Below are 21,669 nucleotides of genomic sequence, written 5' to 3'. Positions count from 1 at the left end.
TGGAACTTCCCGAAATGTGCATTGCTATCAGAAAGTGGTTGGAAGCAATTGCCAAATTCTGAGTGCTTCCCGAAATAGTGGGTAAGATTTGGGTCCCCCTTGTTTGTTGATATACTAATACTAGACTACTGATATGTTGTCTGTCTGAAATGCTACTGTCCCTAGAGGAAGGGCATCTTGGAATGCTTGCAATGCTGACAGCACTGCCCTCATGTCCAGAACATTAATGTGCAAACTGGCCTCCAATTGGGACTATGTGCTTTGGACTGCCTTTCCCAGATAATGCCCCCCATCCTATCTGGGAAGCATCCGTGATCACTATGGCCTGGGGCTGAGGCAGAATGAATGGCCAGCCCATGAGAATCTGGCCAGAGTGAAGCCACCATTTGAGATCCTGTTTGCAATGCTTGGTAATCAGGACTAGATGAGACATTGGTTGATGTATCAGACCATTGGGGCGCTAGTAACCACTGCAGTATTCACATATGAAACCTCACTAGAGGGACCAGAGTGACTTGAAACAGCCATAAAGTCTAAGGCTTGAATGAGAAGTTTCGCTGGAACCCTGTTGTTCTGGAGAATTTGTCTGACTCTGATGCACTGTAGTCTTTCTGGAGGGAGAGAAACAATCCCTGAGACAGTATTCTAAATGAGCACCAATGAAATCCAGTTGCTGAGAAAGATGAAGGTTGGAATTTTCGAAATTTATTGTTATGTCTAGAGATGTGCAAACATTTATGATGTAATCTCGTGCCTGTTCTAAAAGACACCTGGTGGTAGCGGTTTGGAGGCAGTCGTCAAGATACGGAAAGACTCGAAAACCTTGCAGTCTGAGGTGAGCTGCAACCCCTGCCTTGTATTTGTGAAAACACTCTGGGGGCTGTGGTGAGACCAAAGAGCAGTGCTCTGAACTGCAAATGAGTGGCTCCTAGACAAAAGCGTAGAAACCTCCTGGAGCTTTTTTCCATTTTTATGTGGTAATAATCATCTTTGAGGTACATAGAGCACATCCAGTTGCCTTTTTCCAAAAAAAGGAAGTATGGATTGCACACAGACCATCCGGAATTTGGTTTTCTGAACTGCCTGAGATCCAAAATGCGTCTTCAATCCCCTGTTTATTGGGCACTAAAAAGAATCTTGAGTAAACCCTGGATCCTGTTTGGTCTGGTGGGACGACCTGGATGACTCTTTTTTTTGAGCGTTTTTTGAATTTCTAAGACTGCTGCTTCCCTTTGATTAGGTGGAACATCTGGGAGTTTTTTCTGGGGTTTGGGACTTGCATATAGTGGAATGTGGTAACCTCTGGGTATTATTCCCTGCACCCATTTCTCCTAAGTTATTAACTGCCAGGCAGGCAGGTAGGTACAGGGATAATCGCTCCGTCTCCAGAGGAGGGCAATCGGTACCCTTTCAGGGATGCTGATAGGAAGTTCCAGAGAAGGATTCTCTGGACCCCTGATTCTGCAATCCATTTCTGCCTCTAGGGTGGCATTTTTCATTGCTTCCTCGTCTGCCCCAGGGGAAGTCTTTATCGCGTGAGTCTTGGAAAGGCCCTTCGGATTTTCTAAACCACAGTCTCTCACTTTTTTGGTTCCGAGAATAAGACCTCTGAGGAGTGGAGAAACGTATGCCTACGGCAGATAGAGTCTTACCATCCTTCTCACTTCTGTCTAGGTGTCTTTAATCTTTGGGCCAAAAAGGGTGGATCCATCAAAAGGAGCATTGCAAATAACACTTTGAATGGCTCTGCAAAGTTGTACAAGAGCATCCAACCGTGCCTTCTGATGGCTATACCTAAACCCGCTGCCCTGGTTGTCCCTTTGGCTGCATGAGCAATGAGCCTCATGGACGAGTTGGAGATAACATCTAGGTTTGCAAGCTGTGAGGAAATTTTGTCACGGACCTCTTTAGCCACTGCCCCTAAGAGAGTATTTGAAAGTTCCTAAATCAAATCTCTCTGTAATCTGGTAGCGTGTGTCATATAATTCAAGGACCTTACAGCAAAGGTCACTGAAGCATAAACAACATCCTTCCCAAATCTATCCAACGTCCCAGACTCCTTGTTAGGGGGATGGATAGTATGACTCTCTTCAGCAAGTTCCTTTCTGGTGGCAGCCGCTATCACCATGGTGTTGACAGGAATCCCTTTAGTCCAATGTGGTTCATCTTTAGGTGCTAATATCCAGTCAGGTCTCTTGGGGATTGCCTTCTCCATTATTCTAAAGGCCGACACCCTGGCCCCATAGAGGGATGGGAGCCCAGAACCTTGGTCACATCCCGCACCGAGGAGGCAGCCTCTGGAACAGAAGCCCGGGTCGATCTTACAAAGGTTGAGGTGCCAAGTGACATGGACGGTTCTGAATGAAAGGAAATCAATGCAACTACCTTGAACCCGACTACAGAATCACGACCCCGGGAGACCTCCAGTGCCGATGGTTTGGAGGAACTCAAGACAACTCTCAGAACCAGAGACAAAGAAGCTACCGGTACCGAAGCAGTCGATGCTGGAGGCGTCAGAACAGAGGGCTACAAGGTCTCGATTGGAGTTGAAGAGGATATGGGGGGGGGTTAGCTAGGCTTGTTTCAAGGCCAGCATGGCTAGGAACCGAGCGTAATCCCCTAGTCTAAAGGAGCTGGTCTACCAGTCACAATATGTTGGCCTCAGACAGGCTCTTAGTAGATCGGATGGAAGATAGAGAAAGAGATCTCAAAGGTCTACCTTTCAAGAAGGGACTAGGTGGCACATCCTTGAATGGGTCGATGGATGGTGAATATTGCGTTCTTGGTAGTTGAGCTAGCTTTGGTACTGAGGAATCTGTCAGTGCCAAAGCAGGAGTTGTTTCTGATGTCTAGGAGTCCTCTGGTGCAAAGGAGCTCTTGGGTACCGTGGATGATTTTGGCAATTTGTCAGTTCTAAAGGTCTTGGAACCGAAGAAGCCCTTTTCCTCGAAGCAGAGGAAGATGAAGAGGAAGTGCTAGTCTCAGGTCTAGGCTCAGATAAGGTCTCTTCGAAGGTAGATTTAAGGAGTCCTTCCAGAATCAATGTATTTTTCCTTTCAGTCAGGGTTCGAGTGGAGAACCCATGACATATTGAACAGTCCTCTTGTAAGTGTATTCTTCCCAGGCAATATACACAGAGAGTGGTTATCAGAATCTGGCATCTTGCCTTCACATTTTTGACAACTTTTTAAACCTGAAGTGCCTTTACTAGGCTTAGCAGGTGAAGTTTGCTTTTGGGCAGTTATTTTTAATCAAATGACAACAGCCATCGCTAAAGTTGCGCGACACAGGAAAAAGAAGACAGACAATTTTTTTTTTTTTTTTTTTTAATAAAGGAAATAAATTACAGAAGAATACCAGCAATGGCAATTAGAATACCTGAAGGTAAACAAAAGAAGTACCAGCAATGGTATGCCACAACTAGCAAAGTTGTGTGCAACTGTTTCCAATTCTGTTTTACAAAACCTACATTTGTCTGTTTCTCCCACATGTCAATGGACTTTGTAAATGTGTACATAGCCCACTATCTTGGGGTGCCAATATTAACCTTTCATCTCTTGATTTGAATTCTCCTCTCCTTAACATTTCCTGCATTCAATCCTGAACATGAGGTTCTTCCAGAAGTTTTCTATACTTGCAATTATATTTATGCATTTTCCACATTTCTTGCCTTCTCATCTGGTCCTTTACCTTATATTCTTTTTTTTTTTGTTTTTTGGCACATTCAGTTGCTGCCTGATTTTTATCTACTTTTGGTTTGATTTCCATTCCTGCTTGATGCCGGTCATTTTAAATTTATTCTTCTCATTTTTCAAAACTTTCACTAAGTTTGGGTCTTGTAAGGTCAGCAGATATATGTGCAGTCCCATGACTGCAGATCTGTACATGTAATCAATTTCAAGGAGTCCCATTCCCTCCTCCGGGACGGGGAATATATATCTTGGTAGGCCCTGATTTTTATAAATTATCTGGCCAGCAAGAAGCATCCTTCTTGCTTTCCTGTCTAATCTATCCAACAAGTTCTGGTGCCAGTCACTCCAAAACTGTAAGTTAGGACAGAAAGCAAATTGGTTTATAGCATGAATTATGTTCCTAGATATCAACGCTGTTTTCAGGATTAATTTAAGTCTACTAAAGTATTCCTAAGTTTTATTCACATTTGTTCATATTTTATTGTTGATCCTTCATCAATTTCCAAATATTTATACACTCCCTCTTGCTCAAGTTATTTTATCAAATTCTTGTCCCAAACTGTTTTCTTGGTGCTGCAGTTTTCCTGCTTTAAAGGTTGCTTTGCACATTTATCAAGACCAAGTGACATTCTTATATCTGAAAACATTTTGACAACTTGCAGTTGTGCTTTCAGCTCCTCATCTGATGAACTATACAGTTTTAAATCATTGACAAAGAAAAGATGAGAAGTCTTTACATTTTGTTGTCCAAATTACAGACTATTAAGTAGACAGCTTAATAGGTTAAGGGCAAGAAAGAATAGCAGCGGTGACAAACAGTTACCCTGAAATATCCCCCCTCTGAATTTTTATCCCTGGGAAAATAATTTGCCCGTTATCATGGCTTAATTGCAAAATGGCCTGCCACTGTTTCATGGTCATTGTAATGTAGTCTATCAGTGTAGGGTGTTACCTTATAAATTTTTAAACACTTTTATCCATGAATGTGGGATACTGTCAAATGCTTTTTTATAGTCAACCCATGCCATACTTAGATTCTTCCCCTTTTACAGTTCTCCATTATGACTTTAACAAATGATCCTTTGTTCCATACAACTTTCTTTTATCGCTCTTTTGTTCTATTGCCATAATTAAGTTTTCTTCTAAATGACTATAAACTCTGTTGGCATCAATTCCAGTATATAGTTTATACATCATCAGAAGGTAAATTATTGGTGTATCATTTTTAGGGTAGCTTGAAGGTTCACTCTTGCGTAGAAGCATTGTTTTTCCTGTTGTTAGCCAGATTAGTATCTGTTTGGGGTGCACATATAAATAGTTCTTACTCATGGCTACACCTTTATGCAAACATGTTAATACTTTTAACCATAAGTTAGGTACTGCATTTGAGCCTGGGGTTTTCCAATCAGAAACTTTTCTTAACTTTGTTTCAATCTCTCTGGCTGTTGCTTCATGCCATTTCATATCCTGTCCCTTTAAACTTCTTATGGATGGCTTTATATTTATACTCTTTTTAGACGGCACAGAGGTAGCATTATCGCCTCACAGCAAGAGGTTCTCCAGTTTGATTCTCAGCTGGGGTGCCTTCTGTGCAAAGTCTGTATGTCCTCCCTGCATTCGTGTGGGTTTCTGCCGGGTACTCCGGTTTCCTCCCACAATACAAAGACATGCATCATGAATGTTTCTCCTGGGCTTCCGCTGAAAATTGGCTTTGTTCCAAGTCGGACTTTCCCAGTAAACAAATGTTAAATAAATTAAATAAATTATTCTTTGTTTTACTTCTATCCATTTAGCATCTTTGTTATGTTCCACAGGATCTTCATATGTATTTCTTCTTTTTTTGGTGGTCTTAATATTACTTTTACCTTGTTTCTCAATTCTCTATAAAACTTTTCTGGGTCATCAATAAATTGATTATGTTATACTTTTCCTTTATATTTATCTGCATATCTTCTACGTTTTTCTGCCTGTGCTGAAATCTTTAGTTTATTTGCAATAGTGCATGACAGATCCTGATCTGTTCTAATACTTTTATCACGTCTATCTTTGAGTACTTTTGTTGCTCTGTTCCCTCTTCTATACTCAGTTCTAACAGTGACACTTACTGTCTTAACTGCTTTACAGTTTTCGATACATCCATGATGGTATCTGATTTTTCCCATTCCTTTCCCTCACCACCCTGTGTTCTTGTGGTAGAACTTTATTGGTTATTATCTTAGCTGCACAGTAATACATCCTGCTTACTTCTGTTATATTGCATGGGTCACCTATGGACAGTCCTAATGACTGTGTTCATTTTTTTTGTTTTATTGACCTTCTGCAGCCTACTTCTTTCATTGATCTTAATATGTCTATCTGCAAATTAAGCTACTCATCTCTTAGCTCATTTTCCTCTAAACTGAGGACACATTTTTTGTTTTCCATTTCCTGCAAGCATTCTATACAACGTTCTGCAGCATCTTCCTGTGGCACATTCTCTTCAATTTCATCCTGTGCCATCCATTGCTCTGTCATAATGGGAACTCACTGGCCCTACCACTCCTCAACACTGACTGTGTCACAGTTTCCTGTTCCTCCCCTTGCTGTCCAGCTTCAAGTAAACATTTATATTGGTTTCCTGTGGAAGGCTCCAAAATATCTTCATATGGCACCTGACCAATTGCTTCCTATTCCACTGGTTTCTCCTTAATTTGGATGTCCACTGCTCTATCCTGTTGTGGTGCTTTCAGAATTAGATTTTCTACACTGAATCTTTCACTTCGCTGGTATGCCATACCCTCAGTTTCTACTTCTTTAACTTCTCCATTACTAATCTCCTTTTCTACTTTGCTTTCTCCTTTGCATAGCTATTGCACCATATTAAATCTTTTTTTTTCTTTCCCATGTGCATATTTCTTCTTCAGCCGTCTCCTGATCTTCCTGTTTCTGCTTACTTTGAGAATTTCTATCATGTTGTGATGTAACCTGTGTTAGACCTTAAACATCAAATCATTCACTTTTTAGGCACTCCATAACTTCAGCTTCCATTTTTTTAACTTCTACTTCATTAAACTTCTTTTTTACATTCCTTCTTGTGATATTTTTTTTTTATTGTGAAATTTTCCATATCTGGATGCTTTTGCCTTTATTTTTCTTTGAATATCTTTGGGGCTGCCTTCTTTATATTGATTAATTTGGGTTTTGCCTTTGCAGAAATATTGCACCACATCAAAATCTCTTTCTCTTTCCCATGTTATTTCTTTTTTTTTAATACATTTGAAAAATCTCTGAGTTTTGTTGTTTATATTTCCGCACTTCCTCAGATGCTTCTTGTTCCAAACAGATCAAAGTTTCTCAGTCTATATACTGTTTTTCACAAGTCTGTTGCATTAATAAGTTATGAACTCACCATAACGTTCTATGTTTGTTGTCCATCTCGCCTTTATTCTTGATGGTTAGGTTTGGAACCGAACATCGGTTCCGACTTGGCCTAAAACAAAAGCTCGAGAGGTTCAACTTGCTTGAGGCTACCTCCCATGGCATGATGCATATGGAATATCCCCAGATCTTGTTTGCAAGTAAAGCACCCATATTACCTGTATATATACAGATGGATAGACCTGAATCCCCTGAAGCCTCAGGTGAGCTGCTACTACCGCTATCACTTGTTGAACACCCTGGGGGCTGTGGTGAGACCAAAGGGTAGGGCTCGAAATAGGTAATGACTGACTCCTAGCCGGAAGCAAAGTAACCTCCTCGAGCTTCAATGCATCTTTATCTGATAGTAGGCATCCTGGAGGTATAACGAGCAAATCCAGTCGCTCTCTTGCAGGTACGGCACGATGGACTGTAGTTTAACCATCCAGAATATTTCTTTGGCAACTGACAGGGTCAGGGTAGATAGGTCCAAAATGGGCCTTACGTCCCCCGTTTTCTTTGGCACCAAAAGGAACCCGGAGTAGACGCCCAATCCGGACTGATCTGGGGGGACGGGTTCGATGGCTCGTTTTTCTAGCAGCTTGGAAATTTCCTGTGCTGCTGTCTCCCTTTGTGTGGGTGGTATGTCCGGGAGGTGTTTTGGAGGTTTGGGAGGAACCACAAAGGGGATACAGTATCCTCGGGATATAATCTGAAGCACCCAGCGGTCTGATGTTATGGACTCCCATGGCGCCAGGTGCAATCACAATCGTCCCCCGACTGCCTCCAGAGTAGAGCAGTCGAGCAACCCCTCAGGGTTGCTGTCCGAGAAAGGTACTAGAGACCCAAAATTCCTCGGACGCCCTCTGCCTCTGGGCCGGTGTCCATTCTGTCCCGCTCCGAGAGGAAGAAGAGCCTCGAGTCTCCCAGGAATACTGTAACTTCCAGAACCACATCTTCTTTTGCCCTCTCTGATTCAGGGAAAAGGGTCTTTGAGGTTTCCAGAAGCGGATTCCAATGGCAGACCGTGTCTTCCCGTCCTTCTCACTCTGGACTAAAGTCGCTTTGACGGTCTTACCAAAAAGAGTAGAGCTGTCACATGGGGCATTGGCAAAGGACGCCATGAAAGGTTCTGAAAACCGACAGTCTGAGCCAGGCGATGCGCCTCATGGACACGCCGGACCAAGCCGCCCCTTCAGTAGCATGTGAGAGGAGTTACACGGACATCTTGGAGACTGCTTTCAAAGTGGCTATCCTCAAGGAGAATGAGTCCCTGTCCTCCTGTGACATGGACTTAGGGAGAGACTCAGCTAGTTCCTTGTCCAGATCATGCTGGAGTCTCATGACGTGGGCCAGGTAGTTCAGCGCCCTAATAAAAAGGTTGATGATGCATAGACCCGCTTCCCTAAGCGGGCCATCATCCGCGACTCTCTGTCAGGATGAACCGAGAAACTCTCCTGGGTAGTTCCTTTTTGTGGCTGCTGCTACCACCATAGCATCTACGGGGGAGCCCTTGTTCCACACTAGCCTATCTGATGGTGGACATAAGATCTTATCAGGACATTTAGGGATGGGTTTCACGGTGTCTGGCTCCTTACAGCCTGTGATGTGACCAGGTCCACCAGGGGATCTGTGGGAGCGGACACCCAGGAAATAGATGGGCCTATGCTGAAAGCCTCCAGGAACACAGACTCGTCAGAAGAAGGTTTGGGGGTGAACCAACCCCTCCGTTGGTGAAGGATTTCCATGATGTCTCCAAAGGAGACATCCTCGGGAGGTGACCTGGGGGAACCTGGGGGAACCTTCTCCATCATTCAAATCAGTGTCCTCGGTGTGGGACTCTGGGGAGTCCAAGTGCCTCCTCTTACATGTATGCTTACGAGGCACATCTCCGGTGGAGCTCCTCGAGCATGGGCTGTCCCTCTGGTAAAATGATGGGAATCATAGAGCCGAGGGGGTCGGGGCAGAGTCCAAGGGGATAGTCAAAGGTCTCGATCTCGCGGAGAGAACCCTTTCTACCACATCGAATGCCGAGGGACAGCGAACTTTTTGGGGGACCAATAAGGAAGCCGGTCTCCCCAGATCCAACATGAGAATAAGAGCCGGGCTCGCAGTGGATGGAGCTCCGAGGGAGGGAGCTTAGCCCGAAAAAGCCAGAGCCGATGAAAAAAGTTCCACCCCCTCGAGTCAGACACCCAAGCTCCGCCTCGGAGAGCAGCTCAGATCCTAACTGGTCGGATCAGACATGCTCCAGGCAGCTGTCGGCATCGAGGAAGCAGGTACTGTCGGTGTCGACCCCCTGACTAAGGCCATCCTCAGATCAGAGTCCTCCGAACTTGGTGGACGGAATGGAGAAGAAGAAATCAGTGTAAAAAAAGGAAGCGAGCTCCCCCCCTCCAGAGAGAGAGAGGGGGCTGGCAAGACCCCCATCTGAGTATGAATGAACCTCATGTCAACTTCCGATAAGCTCTGTGTGGACCTCGACGAGGCCACAGACTCCGACCTTGCAGGTCGAGCAACCAGGGCCCTAGATGGAGAAAGTGTCTCCTCCGGCTGAGAGGAAAATCTCAGAGATTGGAGCCGAGGGGAGTCACGGATCATATGCTGACTTTTGGCGGGAGTTGATGGAAAGTCCAGAGACCTCTTGCATTTCTCTGGCTTAGAAGAGTGCCTGTCCTTGTGCTCTCTCTCCTTCTCTCTGCCCCTTTTCCACTCCACTTCCACAGGCTTAGAAGTGGAAGGTTGAGTCTCAGCCTGGGAGGGAGGAGAAGCAAGGGCAAGAGAGGAAGGAGAGGTGGCAACAGCAGCCACTGTGACCGAAGTCGTGGATGAGGCAGCCGCCTCAGAAGTGGAAAGAAGGCCTTTGAGGGTCAACTTAGCCTTCCTGCCCTTAATAGCATGTGGGTTAAAACCCGCACAGATAGTGCAATCTGTACTCAAGTGGTCAACGCCCAAGCACATCACACAGAGTGTGGACATCCCCAGTAGACAATTTATGGCCACATTCAGTGCACCTTTTAAATACAGGCTTGGGGTCAGCAATGACTATATAAGAAACCACTCCAGAGAAGGAAAGAGGAGAAGAAAAAACATATTTGCCACTCACAAACCACTCACCACACACTCAAGGCACACAAAACACTGAGGGGGGAGGGAAAGCAATGCAGACTAACAAACTAACACTAAAACTACTTCGGAAACTTTCTAACACAAAACGCACCAGCGAGGGGAGGACGAGAGGGAACCTACACTAAACAACTACACTGAAAATTTTTAGAAAAAAGTTGCTTAAAAAGCAAAAACCCACTCATTAACTCAGAGCTCAGGAGATCACAATGCTTCAGGCAAGCCACGGCAAACGAGATCTGGGGGTTGGAAGGTAGTGGAGATGTATTTGGGTAAGGGGAGGAGCTTGGAGCAGATGCTAGTCAAATTGCTGGCTCGGATCCGATACGGATCCAGTATTCCACAGGTTGAAGACCAAATTAAGTTAACTACTTCAGATTTTAATGTTTCTTCTTGCACTTTTTCTTCTCAGGAACATCCTGAAGGGGATAATCTGGGGAGGTAGAAGAGGAGGCCAGAATCTGAATCTATGGAAGCTGCAGATTTGCTACTCACTGCCCCAGTGGAGAGATAGGTTGAATAAGGCAGAGTGAGGATGGAAAATGCTCTGAGGAGGAAGGGACTGACTGACCACCATAGACAAAGCCCACTCCATTGGCTCGAAGGCAGATTCCCCCCAAAGAGAGAAGGGAGCCCGGGACTGCCTTGGAACTGTGGTCACTCTCCGCTCCAATGAGACAGCCCCCGAAATACATGCCAGGGCTGAAGGATGCAGGGATGGCTTGGAAACAACTGGAGTTGAACCTGACAGGACAGATACAGCTCTGGGAGGTCTCCGGATCTGACAGAGCCAAAGAACTTTGGGTAATAACCAGTTCCGAAGGAAGAGAGACCTCCAGAACTGATGCAGTTGGCACTGGATGACTTGGAGCTAGCATCTCTAAAACCTCAGAGGTCAGAGGAGGAGTAGTTAAGGGGCTAAAGGCTGAATCGGTTCCAGGATCCAAAGGGGTCACACACTTCTATGTAACTAGAAAGGAATAAATCATATCAGGATACTAGAAAAATCTTTTTTTTAGGAAAGAGAAAAAGGACAGAAAAGAGAAAGGGGACTATCAACAATGATAGCTTCATGTTCACCGAAGTGTACAGAGAAAGCAGAACAGAATACTCAAAAATAAATAAATAAATAAAAATAGGGGGAACTTAATTATGGGAAAGGATCAACAATGGTAATAAAGGTAGACTAATGTACAGAAAAGTAGAAATGAGGAAAGAAGATATTTTTAAGAAAATTTTAACAGGAAATATTAATAAAACGAAGTCAGCTCAAGAGCAAAGGTGAATGCATCTGTCCGGAAAAGCGACAAATGAGATCTGAGGTAACTGGGTGAGGGGGATTATGGATAAGGGTGAAGTTCGAGAATTTTTGGCCTGCGCGAGCTGTAGTAATGGCAGAGTCTGTTCCGATATTGGAACTAAACCCATATGTCAAGGATAAAATGAAGACTGACAACAGATTAAGGGACACAAGAATATATTCGGCACCGCAACCAAAGTAGCACGGCTATACATATGCTGCCATCCTAGTATTATAGCACAGCAAGAGAATCCTCCTCATTAACTAGTGCAATAACATTTCAAGACGACCCAGTATTACCACCCACCCATGACAATGGTGTGCCCTTTTAACACTGTATCTGCTGACCTAATAGGGGAATCATGACCTGGTCTGGCAGTTGGAGTAAGAGTATGAAGAGCACAAATGATGAAAAGTAAATGGCCCAGCTTCTATGCAAAGGCCAAAAAAAAAAAAAACTCTCCTTCGAGAATGACAGAACTTTCATAAATGCTGGCTTAGCTTCCACTGAGCAAACATTCCAACATAATCAGCTATCGTGAATCTGTCTTATCAGGTTATCAATACCGTAAGAAGAAATGGAAATTCTGCATCAGCAGGTTCACTTGTAGTCCCTTACAGGGATGGCAACCACAAAAATAAGAGACTTTACAGAAGCAATTCAGTGCTAGAATTTCTGGCATTTTAGAAAAAATGTTCCTTTATACCTTCTTTCCTACAGCTCGACCAATGGGTGGATGAACTTCAACAGCCTGTTTCATGCTGCAGACCATGATTTCAATCAGTGCAGCTTCATCTTTGTCAGTAAGCCCTGGGCAGAGAAAACAGAAATCTCAATATACAGATGTTACTAAATCATATAAAAATGCAATCAGCCATGTTTTTTATATTTAGTGGATTTCACTACCATTTGTTAAAATTTCAGCTCCTAAACTAAATTTGAAAGCTTTTTGCGATGCAAATCTTTTAATGCTATGATCAGTCCAGTAACACAATAGATTTCATTAAAGATTTCTTTTTCGTTTCAATAAACAAACGGAATAGCTTCTGGCATAACTTTTATAAAGTCACATTTCAATTAAGTTGTAGACAAGGTTCAATAAGAAATTTTGAACTGCCTGTGCAGCAAAGCTTTTGACATGGATACCTGAGGAGGGTGGAGTGGGGGTAGGGGGGCACAGGAGAGGGGAGGGAGAGAGACTGGGGTGCAATACAAAAGATATAGGGTAGCAGCACATGTGTGGAACACAGTGTAAGGTAAATACAAGGTTACAGTGCTATGGAGAAAAAGAATAAAGACTTGTTTGAGTCCGATGGGAATGAGTCCCAGCACAGATGAAACAACACAAGGGCACTGCATGGACACCAACTGGCTGAGAAGGTAGGGGTAAATCAGAGTGAAATACACGATCAATGGATCAGAAGGTATCCATTTTTGGCTATGTTCTCTTTTCACAGCAGGTATCTCCATTAATGTACTAAAATTGACACAGAGTATGTTTAGGAGGCTTGCACAACTTATGAGCATTTCTTTGGATGAAGTCAAAAGCCAAGGTCTCCTTTGCCACATTTGTCATCATATTTTTAAGTCATCTAAGTAATGTCATTTACAGAAAAATGTAGGAGCTCCATTTTTTTTTATTAAATTATCTTAAGTACTTAAAATTCACATTATTTTACTTTAAAAGGATCACAACCTTTTATCAATCCATAACTGTTGTCATTTCTATAAACTTACCCCATCATCTTTTCCAAACACCAGTAATCACATTTTCTTCTTCCTTTGAATCTGGGGTTGCCAACTTTTTATATCAAGAATTCTGGACGTACATGAAAGCAAACTGCATGCAGAATAGCAGGGTGTGTTTAACTACCCCTAAAGGAGATGATTGTACAATATTACTGTGCGCAATCAAACATATTGTTTCTTCAATGTCAGAGAGAGTGTCCCTTAACTCTGGACAGTCGGCAACCCTATCTGAATCACTTTATTAATGTATTCTTTACAACAGTATTTCTAAGCCAGCCTGACAGAGCAGAGGCAGTGTGACCTGCACCACTAGCAACCCAAGTTCAGAAATGGACTCCATCTACTTGAAAGATGCACACACTTTACCAGTACATGTTGTTCGATCCTCTTAAAAGCAAGGTAGGAGTATGTATGATTCTGCATTACAGTTAAAGCTAGTAATATGAGCATTTACTCTAGTTAAAGTTAATGGTATACATTTAGTGTTATGATATTAAGTTGCTGATTAACAGTGATACAATATTAAGTTGTGCCTGCACAGAAAGAAGAACGATAAAATGCACTGTGGCCAGCTGTTAGAGAAGAAAGAGTAGCACAAGTCCCACATACCCCTAACATTAGATGTTTGTAGAATGCACTACCTTACTGGCATTTGGGTAGTAGTGCCCAGATACACCCCTTTAGCAGTTTACTAAAGCTCAGGGTCCCTCCCACTGCCTATGACTGGGTGTGAGGGACCAATCACTTGACAGTACAAGGACTGCCTTATACAGACAGACAGGATCCTCTCCCTTTTGATAGGGTCCATCAGGAGGAAAAGATGGAAATGCAAGCTTCGTGAACACCTATTGCTCCAAACCAAAAAACAAGTGCACACAACAATAAAGACCATGGAACAACATTTAATGGCAACTCAAACACCAAAAAAAGAAGGCAGGATCAAGCAAACACTGGTTAACAGCAAAAGCAATAAAATCCAAAAGGAAAAAAGTCAAACTAGCGAAGTCAGGACGCAAATTTAATCTCCAACAAAGTCACAAAGGTAAAAGCACGCAAAGCTTTCAGGTTAGAACAACCCTTCTTCAGTGCAGTGAAATTTGCTTCCTGACTTCGCTAGTTTGGCTTTTTTCCTTTTGAACTCAAACACCAAACAACGCACATCCAGAAAAGGCAGTGTGTTCCAAGAACATCTACTGTTGTAGATAAGTAGATATTCTACTATGTTCAACTGACACTGCCTTACTAGCATTCAGTTAGATGCACAAAGTTTACTCGGATCTGGAAGGAGGAACAATAAGAGTCTACAAGTCCCTGGAGAATGGTTCTAGAAAAGTCTGCTCTAGATCTACAAATGGCATCCAGCTTGTAGTGCGTCATAAGGTTGTGATGGATACAGGACCAAGTTGCTGCCTCTAGAATACTTTGAGTCTATTCCTTTCCAATACATCACCAAATAGGAAAAGGCTCTGGTAGCATGTACGTTAACCTTGCCTGGAGTCTCCTTGTATGGTGGTACAATAAAAAAAAACAACAGAGAACAACCAATGTGCAATGGTTTGCTTAGAGACAAGTTCACCATTCTTTGCCACTATGTATGAAATAAAAAGCCTTCAAAAAGGCCAAAAGGGTTTTGTTCTGTTGAAGTAGTACCTGAGCTGCTGTTACACATCCAAGGTATGAAATACTCTCTCTCCCCTATTCTTGGGTTCTGGGAAGAACACAGGGAGGTTGACAAGACTGACAGAGTGAATTCTGAGACCACTTTTGCCATGCAAGAGGGCTTAGTCCATAACAAAACCCCATCCTTCTGGAAAACAAGGTAAGGTTGTTCCACCAAGACAGCTTACAGCTCACAGCATCGTCTAGCAGATATCACAACAATAAGCAAAACAGTTTTCCATGTTAAGAGCTCCAGATGAGCCTGAGTGACAGAAATGTGGTAAGGTCAGTTTTTCCAGGATAGACTTGAGAGCCAACAAATGAGGAATTTGCTTGCAAGGGGTTCTCATATGTAATACTGCTTTCATGAACTGTTTTAACAAAAGAGAAGAAGGGGGATCCATTGGCAGACAAGTAGAAAAGGCACTATATGCGCTTTAATGGATGCATACAATAAGACATTCTGAAGTAGCTCTCAGATCTTTCAAGACCAGAGGAATGCTAACCTCAAGGCTCCCTCTCCGTTCCCTTTTAGACATCACTTAGAAAACCGCAACCATTTGAAAACACAAGACTTTCTAGTAGCAGAGTTTCTGGCCTCCTTTAACACCTGCTGCAACATCCTCATGAAACTACCTAAACAGAGTCAAGATCAAATTAACCAGGCTTTCAGTTGTAGTTGCTCCAAATTAGGGTGCACTCAGCTCACTGAGACTGAGTAAATCCGAGCTGTGAGGAAGTATGTGGTAATTGCCCTTGGCTAATACCATTTGAAGGGAGAACTAAGACTCCCTGGGCCAATAGGGAATTACCACAATGACCTTTGGCATTTCCTTCTGAATCTTCAGGAGTACCTTGTGAATAACTAGAAAGTAAGGAAATGCATACATAAACATTCCTGTCCAAGGGAACAAGAATAGGTGTGTCCTCCAAGTACGGCTGCAAGGCTGTCTACAATAGAACTTCTCCAGCTGTCTTTTTTGAGACCAATTTGAGGCATTCCCCACATCTGGACTAGATCATGGAACACCATTGCCTTGAGCTGCCACTCATGTGGGCTTGCTTAGGATCTGCTTAGTCTGCCTGCATGACATTTTGTTCTGACAGAATGTTTGACGACTGAACACTCAGAGAAATCTGTAAAGTCAGCTCCCAGGCCATTTCTGCCAACCTGCACAAATGGTATGCCTTTGTACTCTCTTGTCTGTTGAGGTACTAAATTAGTGCGGTAGTATTCATAACCAAAAGAGAAGGACCCAGAGTCCATAGGTGGTGAAGGACTTTCAAGGCATGGATTACCGCCATCATCTCTTTGATATTGATGTGCTTCAATGCATCCTTGAGCCAAGTATCCTGCATGTGCATTCCCACTGAAAAGGCTCCCAGAGGGAAGTCAGATAAATCTGTTTGGACAGACTGCAGTAGAACAACTGGGAAGAATGGAAGTCCTGGATTGATACTAAATTATGCTCTCCTCCACTAACTTTCATTTGATGAAGGCCAGCAACAGCAACTGAGATTCCAGGAAATGTAGGTGCTAGGTCCAACAATTTCATAAAAAATATCGAGTTTTCCTCATGTGGAGACGGGCCACTGGTATCACGAGAATCAGGGGACGCCACTACAATTTTTAGGAATTTTCTTACTGTGGTGACATTCCTCCTTAGAATTTCTGAATCCTTATCTGGTAGGCCATTCTTTTGTCAGTGTTGACTAAGCACCCTGGAAGACTGGAAAAGTCTTAGTGAGGAAAGTCAGGCACGACTTCCGAAGGTTCAACTTGAACCATACCTGGGACAGTAAGCTCAAGACCTTCTCTAGCTAATTCAAACACCTGGATACAGACTCTGCACAGATCCGCAAGTTGTCAAAGTAAGGAAAATGGGAATGCTTACAGTCCAGCAGTGAGCCTCTACCAGAGAAAGGCATTTGGCAAACACTCAAGGTGCAGAGGAGAACACAAACGACAATGCAGAGAATGGAATAGTGAGAACCAGACATAAGAAATCTCAGATATCTCCTGAGGTGAAGAGCAATGGAGATGTGATAAAACACATCCATTAAGTTCAGGGTAACCCATAAAGCAGTGGAGTAGCAGAAGAGGAAGCACTGTCTGCACAATGAGCATCTTGAACCTGGAGATCCTGACAAAAGTATTCAGAAAGAATAGTTCCAACACAAGTCTCCACGACCACTCTTTTTTTGGGACCTGGAAAATTCTGGAGTAGATACCTTTTATTCTCTCTGAGTGAGGGATGGACTCTATGACCCCCAAATCTAGCATGTACCAGAATACAGCAGAGAATAGGCTCTATGACCCCCAAGTCTGGAATGTACTAGAACATAGCAGGAAATAAAGTCTGGTCCACTAGGTGAGAGGGCACCCCCTCCGAAAGAAGATGGATGATGTGAGAGTGTTCAATCTCGCCTTTGTTCTTACACATGGGTTCGGAGCCGATCCTCGGCTCCGTGTCGGCCGCTTGCAAGCTCTGCATCGAGAAGAAGCTCGAGATCACCTAATACCCACAATCCCCCTCTGCCTTTACCTCAGATCTAGTTTGCCGCTGCAGCGTTCGCATCACTGGGTCGAGCTCGAGCACCTGAGATGAGATTTAAGAATTTTTTTCTTGTATTTTTTCTTGGTACTTAGTTATAAGCTGTTTAGTAATATTTGTGTGAGTGTGGTAAGGTATAAGGGAATCTCGGTACCGTTAAGTTATTAAACTTAATCACAGTTTCTCTTCGGGGCCTACCACCCCTTGTTGGATTTGACAACCGGATTGACTTTCACTACTGGATTTGACAATTTTACCGGACTTGACTTTTTTCTGGATTTGACTATTTTTCTACTTAGTTTGACATGTCTGAAAAGGCCAAATCAGGGTTCAAGCGTTGCCAATGTGGGCAAAAAATGTCAGTAACTGACAATCATAGCTCCTGTGTCTACTGTCTTGGCCCTCTCCATCTGCAAGAAGACTGCTCTATTTGTCATTCTTTCAGTGGGAGGGTCATGACAGATAGGCGCAGGAAGCTAATGGACAGGGGTTTATTGAAACCTTCCTTTCAGGAGGCTCTGGATGCTTCTGACCAGGCATCCAAGTCCTCGAAGGAATCGAAGACGTCGGAGCCCAAGTCATCGGCTCCGAGCTCTTCGACTAAAGTTAGATCACCGGTTCCACAGACTTCGGGGCCGAGTGTTCAACTGTTGTCAGTTTCCGAGCCTCGAGTCTTGGAACCGGTGATGGAGCTCCCTCCCTCGACACTATTGAGGTCGGCTCCGTCTTCGGTTCCTTCGACCCGTTCTTCTAAGCTCTCCGATATCGATGTGGACCGTGTGGTGCAGAAGTTATTGGAACATTCGGCCCTATCCAAACTGATCTCGGTTTCCACCCAGTTGGTGTCGAAACTTGAAGGCCTTCCATTATCTCCATCCCTTCCTCCTCCGAGACCTGTCCAGTCTTTGGAGCCGGAAGAGGTTGATATACTGATGGTGGAGCCCTCTGAGCCAGAACCGTCCTTTTCTCGGTCTGCTCCTTTCACCTCGACTCCGTCGGATCCGGTACCGGAGTCTCGGAGCCGACGATCTGTTCTTGGTTCCGGGGCTGAGAGTCGAACCGACGTTTCGGTTCTGACTCTTCCTCTCGGGGCCTCGGCGCGGATCGATTCGGCTCCGTCCTCGGGGTCGATGCCTTCGGTGCCTGTCTCGGGGATTCTTCCCATTTCTTCGGAACCGGGAGATTCCTCGACTCGGGACCCGGGGGCCTTCGATCTCATGAGGAAGGTGTTGTCTACCCAGACAACCACATCAGTAGAAGCAGCCTCTCCTCCCCATAAAGGACCGTTGTCTTCCTCTGCACCAACGGCCACATCCAAGCGTCGAGCACCGGTGTCTCAGCCACCCCTGGAGGGTGCCCCTCTTCCTCGGAGGCTTCTTGGATGCTCCCCGAAGAGGTCCCTAGGAAAAGATTGTGTAAGAGGAGACACTTAGATTCTCCACAAGAATCTTTAACATCCGATACTGACTTGGATGAGTCAGAAGGGTCCCCAAAGTCACCTTCAGAAGATGTCTCCTTTTCTGACATCTTGGAGATCCTGAAGCAGAGAGGTGATTGGCAGTCCCTCCCCCCTTCTGAGGATGAGTCAGTCTTGCTGAAGGCATTTGGTGCTCGCCCTTCCTCCTCCTGGGTCACTCCGCCCTTCGATGAGTTAATGGAGTTGATTGCTCGAAGGGCGTGGGAGACACCTGACACGGGGGAACCGGTCCCTAGGAAGCCTAATAAGTACATCACTGCACCCCAAGACAAGGCTTACCTCACTAAAGGAGTTCCAGTGGACGCCATGGTGGTGGCAGCGGCCACGAAAAAGGAGATGTCGGAATCTTCCTCATCTGTCCATCCGCCTAACAGAGATTCTAGGACTATGGACAGATCACGGGAAGCGCATTTTTAGTTCAGCGGCTTTTTCTATGCGGTCCCTGAACTATTTGACTCATTTTACACGCTTACAGAGGGATCTAGTCAAAGAGTTGGGAGATACCCTCCAGGGTACTACAGATGCTGCGGTGTCAGAGAAAGTTTCGGCACATCTAAATACCCTTACATCCATTGTTAACTCATCCATGAGGCTGATATCATACGCAGCCGAAGGATCGAGTAGGGCAGCGGCTTCAGCGATTGCTCTTCGTAGGCAATCCTGGATGCGCTTATGTTCATTTGCGGAAGCCTTCAAGTCTTCCTTTACTAACGCCCCATTTGATGGTGCCACACTTTTTGGCCCTAAAGTAAAGGAGACCCTTACCCCGGTGTGAACAGGAGGGAAAGACTCTGTCTGCTGTCGGAGTCCGTTTTTCCACCCCTTCCAGACCGTACCCCAAAGGGCAACGTGGTGGGAAAATGTGGTTTCGAAAACCCAGAGGATCTTTCCCAGGCACACAGGGTGATGCCCCCTCTAGAGGCAGAGGAGGGGGCAGAGGTGGAAGACGCCGCCCTGGCGGCAGAGGGGGTCCGCAAAACCAAGGTGACAGGGATACCCCCCCTGGTAAACCATTCCAGCACTCCTGAGAGGAGGCCCGACTGTCCTGCTCTGGAGGCAGTCGGGGGTCGATTAGCTTTATACCCTCAGGCCTGGCAAAACTTTACTACAGACAACTGGGTAAAAAGCGTTGTTACCAGAGGTTACAAAATACCATTCCTATCCACCCCCATTCCGAAGAAAAAACTCCCAGATGCACCGCCCCATCTGCGAGACCCAGCAGCTATAGAAATTTCAAAGCTGCTAGAAAAAAAGAGTCATCCAACCAGTCCCAGCGGACCAAATAGGATTCGGGACTTACTCAAGGTTCTTTTTAGTTCCAAAGAAGACAGGGGACTGGAGGCCGATTCTGGACCTAAGCAACCTCAACACCTTTGTCAAGAAGGAAAAGTTCCGAATGGTCATGCTTCAATCGATCCTTCCATTCCTACAGAAGGACGACTGGATGTGCTCTATAGATCTGAAGGACGCTTACTACCACATCAAAATGGCCAGGGCGTCCAGGGATCATTTGCGCTTCCGGCTGGGAGCCAGTCACTACCAGTTTCGGGCCCTGCCCTTTGGTCTGACCTCGGCCCCCAGGGTTTTCACCAAATGCATGGCAGTGGTAGCGTCTCATCTGAGGCGCCTAGGATTCCAGGTGTTTCCGTATCTGGACGACTGGCTCCTGTCTGCCACCACCAGGCGTCAACTGATACAGGCCAGGGATTACACCCTACAACTTTGTATTCACCTCGGAATTTCCGTAAATTTCGAAAAATCTTTACTACAGCCATCACAGCATATCTTATTCATAGGAGCGGAATTAGATACGCATCATTTGGTTCTAAGGCTTCCTACAGAAAGGATAGTCGCACTTCAAAACAACATTTCTCTCCTTCTGTCATCCAAAAAATCCCCGGCAAAGCTGGTTCTAAAGGTCTTGGGTCTCATGGCAGCTTCTCTCATTGCGATACCATTGGGAAGACTGCACATGAGGGTTCTACAATGGCTGCTGTTTGCACAATGGTCATTCCAACAGCTACCTCTGACACATGAAATTCTGATAACAAACACATGCAAATCACACCTAACTTGGTGGCTTCAGACTTGCAACCTTTCCAGCGGAAGACCATTTGTGCTACCCACACCGTCAGCGACGATAACCACGGACGCTTCCCTGATAGGGTGGGGGGGCATCTTTCAGGGACAGACAGTCCAAGGCGAATGGACCAATCTGGAGTACAATCTGCACATCAATGTTCTGGAGTTGAGGGCAGTGTTTTTAGCGTTGCAACACTTTGCTCCCCTTCTTCCTCTAGGGACTATTGCAGTTCAGACAGACAACATGTCTGTAGTCTGGTACATAAACAAGCAAGGGGGAACCAGGTCTTATCAACTATGCAGAGAGGCCATGAGAATTTGGCAATGGGCGGAGTCCACGGGTCGCTTTCTGATCGCAGCGCACATCCCGGGGTCATCCAACGTCATAGCCGACAGGCTGAGCAGAGCAATACTGTTGCCTCACGAGTGGTCCCTCAAACAATCAATTGCGAACATGATTTTTCGCAAGTGGGGCCAGCCTGCCTGCGATCTGTTTGCGTCTCCAATGAACGCCAAATGCAGGAGCTACTTTGCCCTATTACCCCCTCCAGGGGAAGTCCCCAGGGACGCACTGGTGCACGATTGGCCCCCGGGTCTCCTGTATGCTTTTCCTCCTTTTCCCCTGATTGCAA

The 21,669-nt window shown here is 44.9% G+C and overlaps 1 protein-coding gene across 1 annotated transcript in view; it reads right to left on the bottom strand.

Annotated features, from left to right (window-relative positions):
• STAG3 (stromal antigen 3) overlaps nt 1–21,669 on the bottom strand; it is a 4,836,058-nt gene that overhangs the window by 2,412,883 nt on the left and 2,401,506 nt on the right. The window contains exon 16 of the mRNA XM_044077272.1: nt 12,222–12,325. Within this exon, the coding sequence (XP_043933207.1) occupies nt 12,222–12,325 (104 nt within the window). The remainder of the gene's footprint in view (nt 1–12,221; nt 12,326–21,669) is intronic.

The sequence above is a fragment of the Protopterus annectens genome, chromosome 7.part0, assembly GCF_019279795.1.
Source record: "Protopterus annectens isolate FY-2018-M chromosome 7.part0, PAN1.0, whole genome shotgun sequence".
NCBI classification, from domain to species: Eukaryota; Metazoa; Chordata; order Ceratodontiformes; family Protopteridae; genus Protopterus; species Protopterus annectens.
The sequence above is the reverse complement of the archived record's forward strand: the minus strand, read 5'-3'. Positions and strand labels throughout refer to the sequence as shown.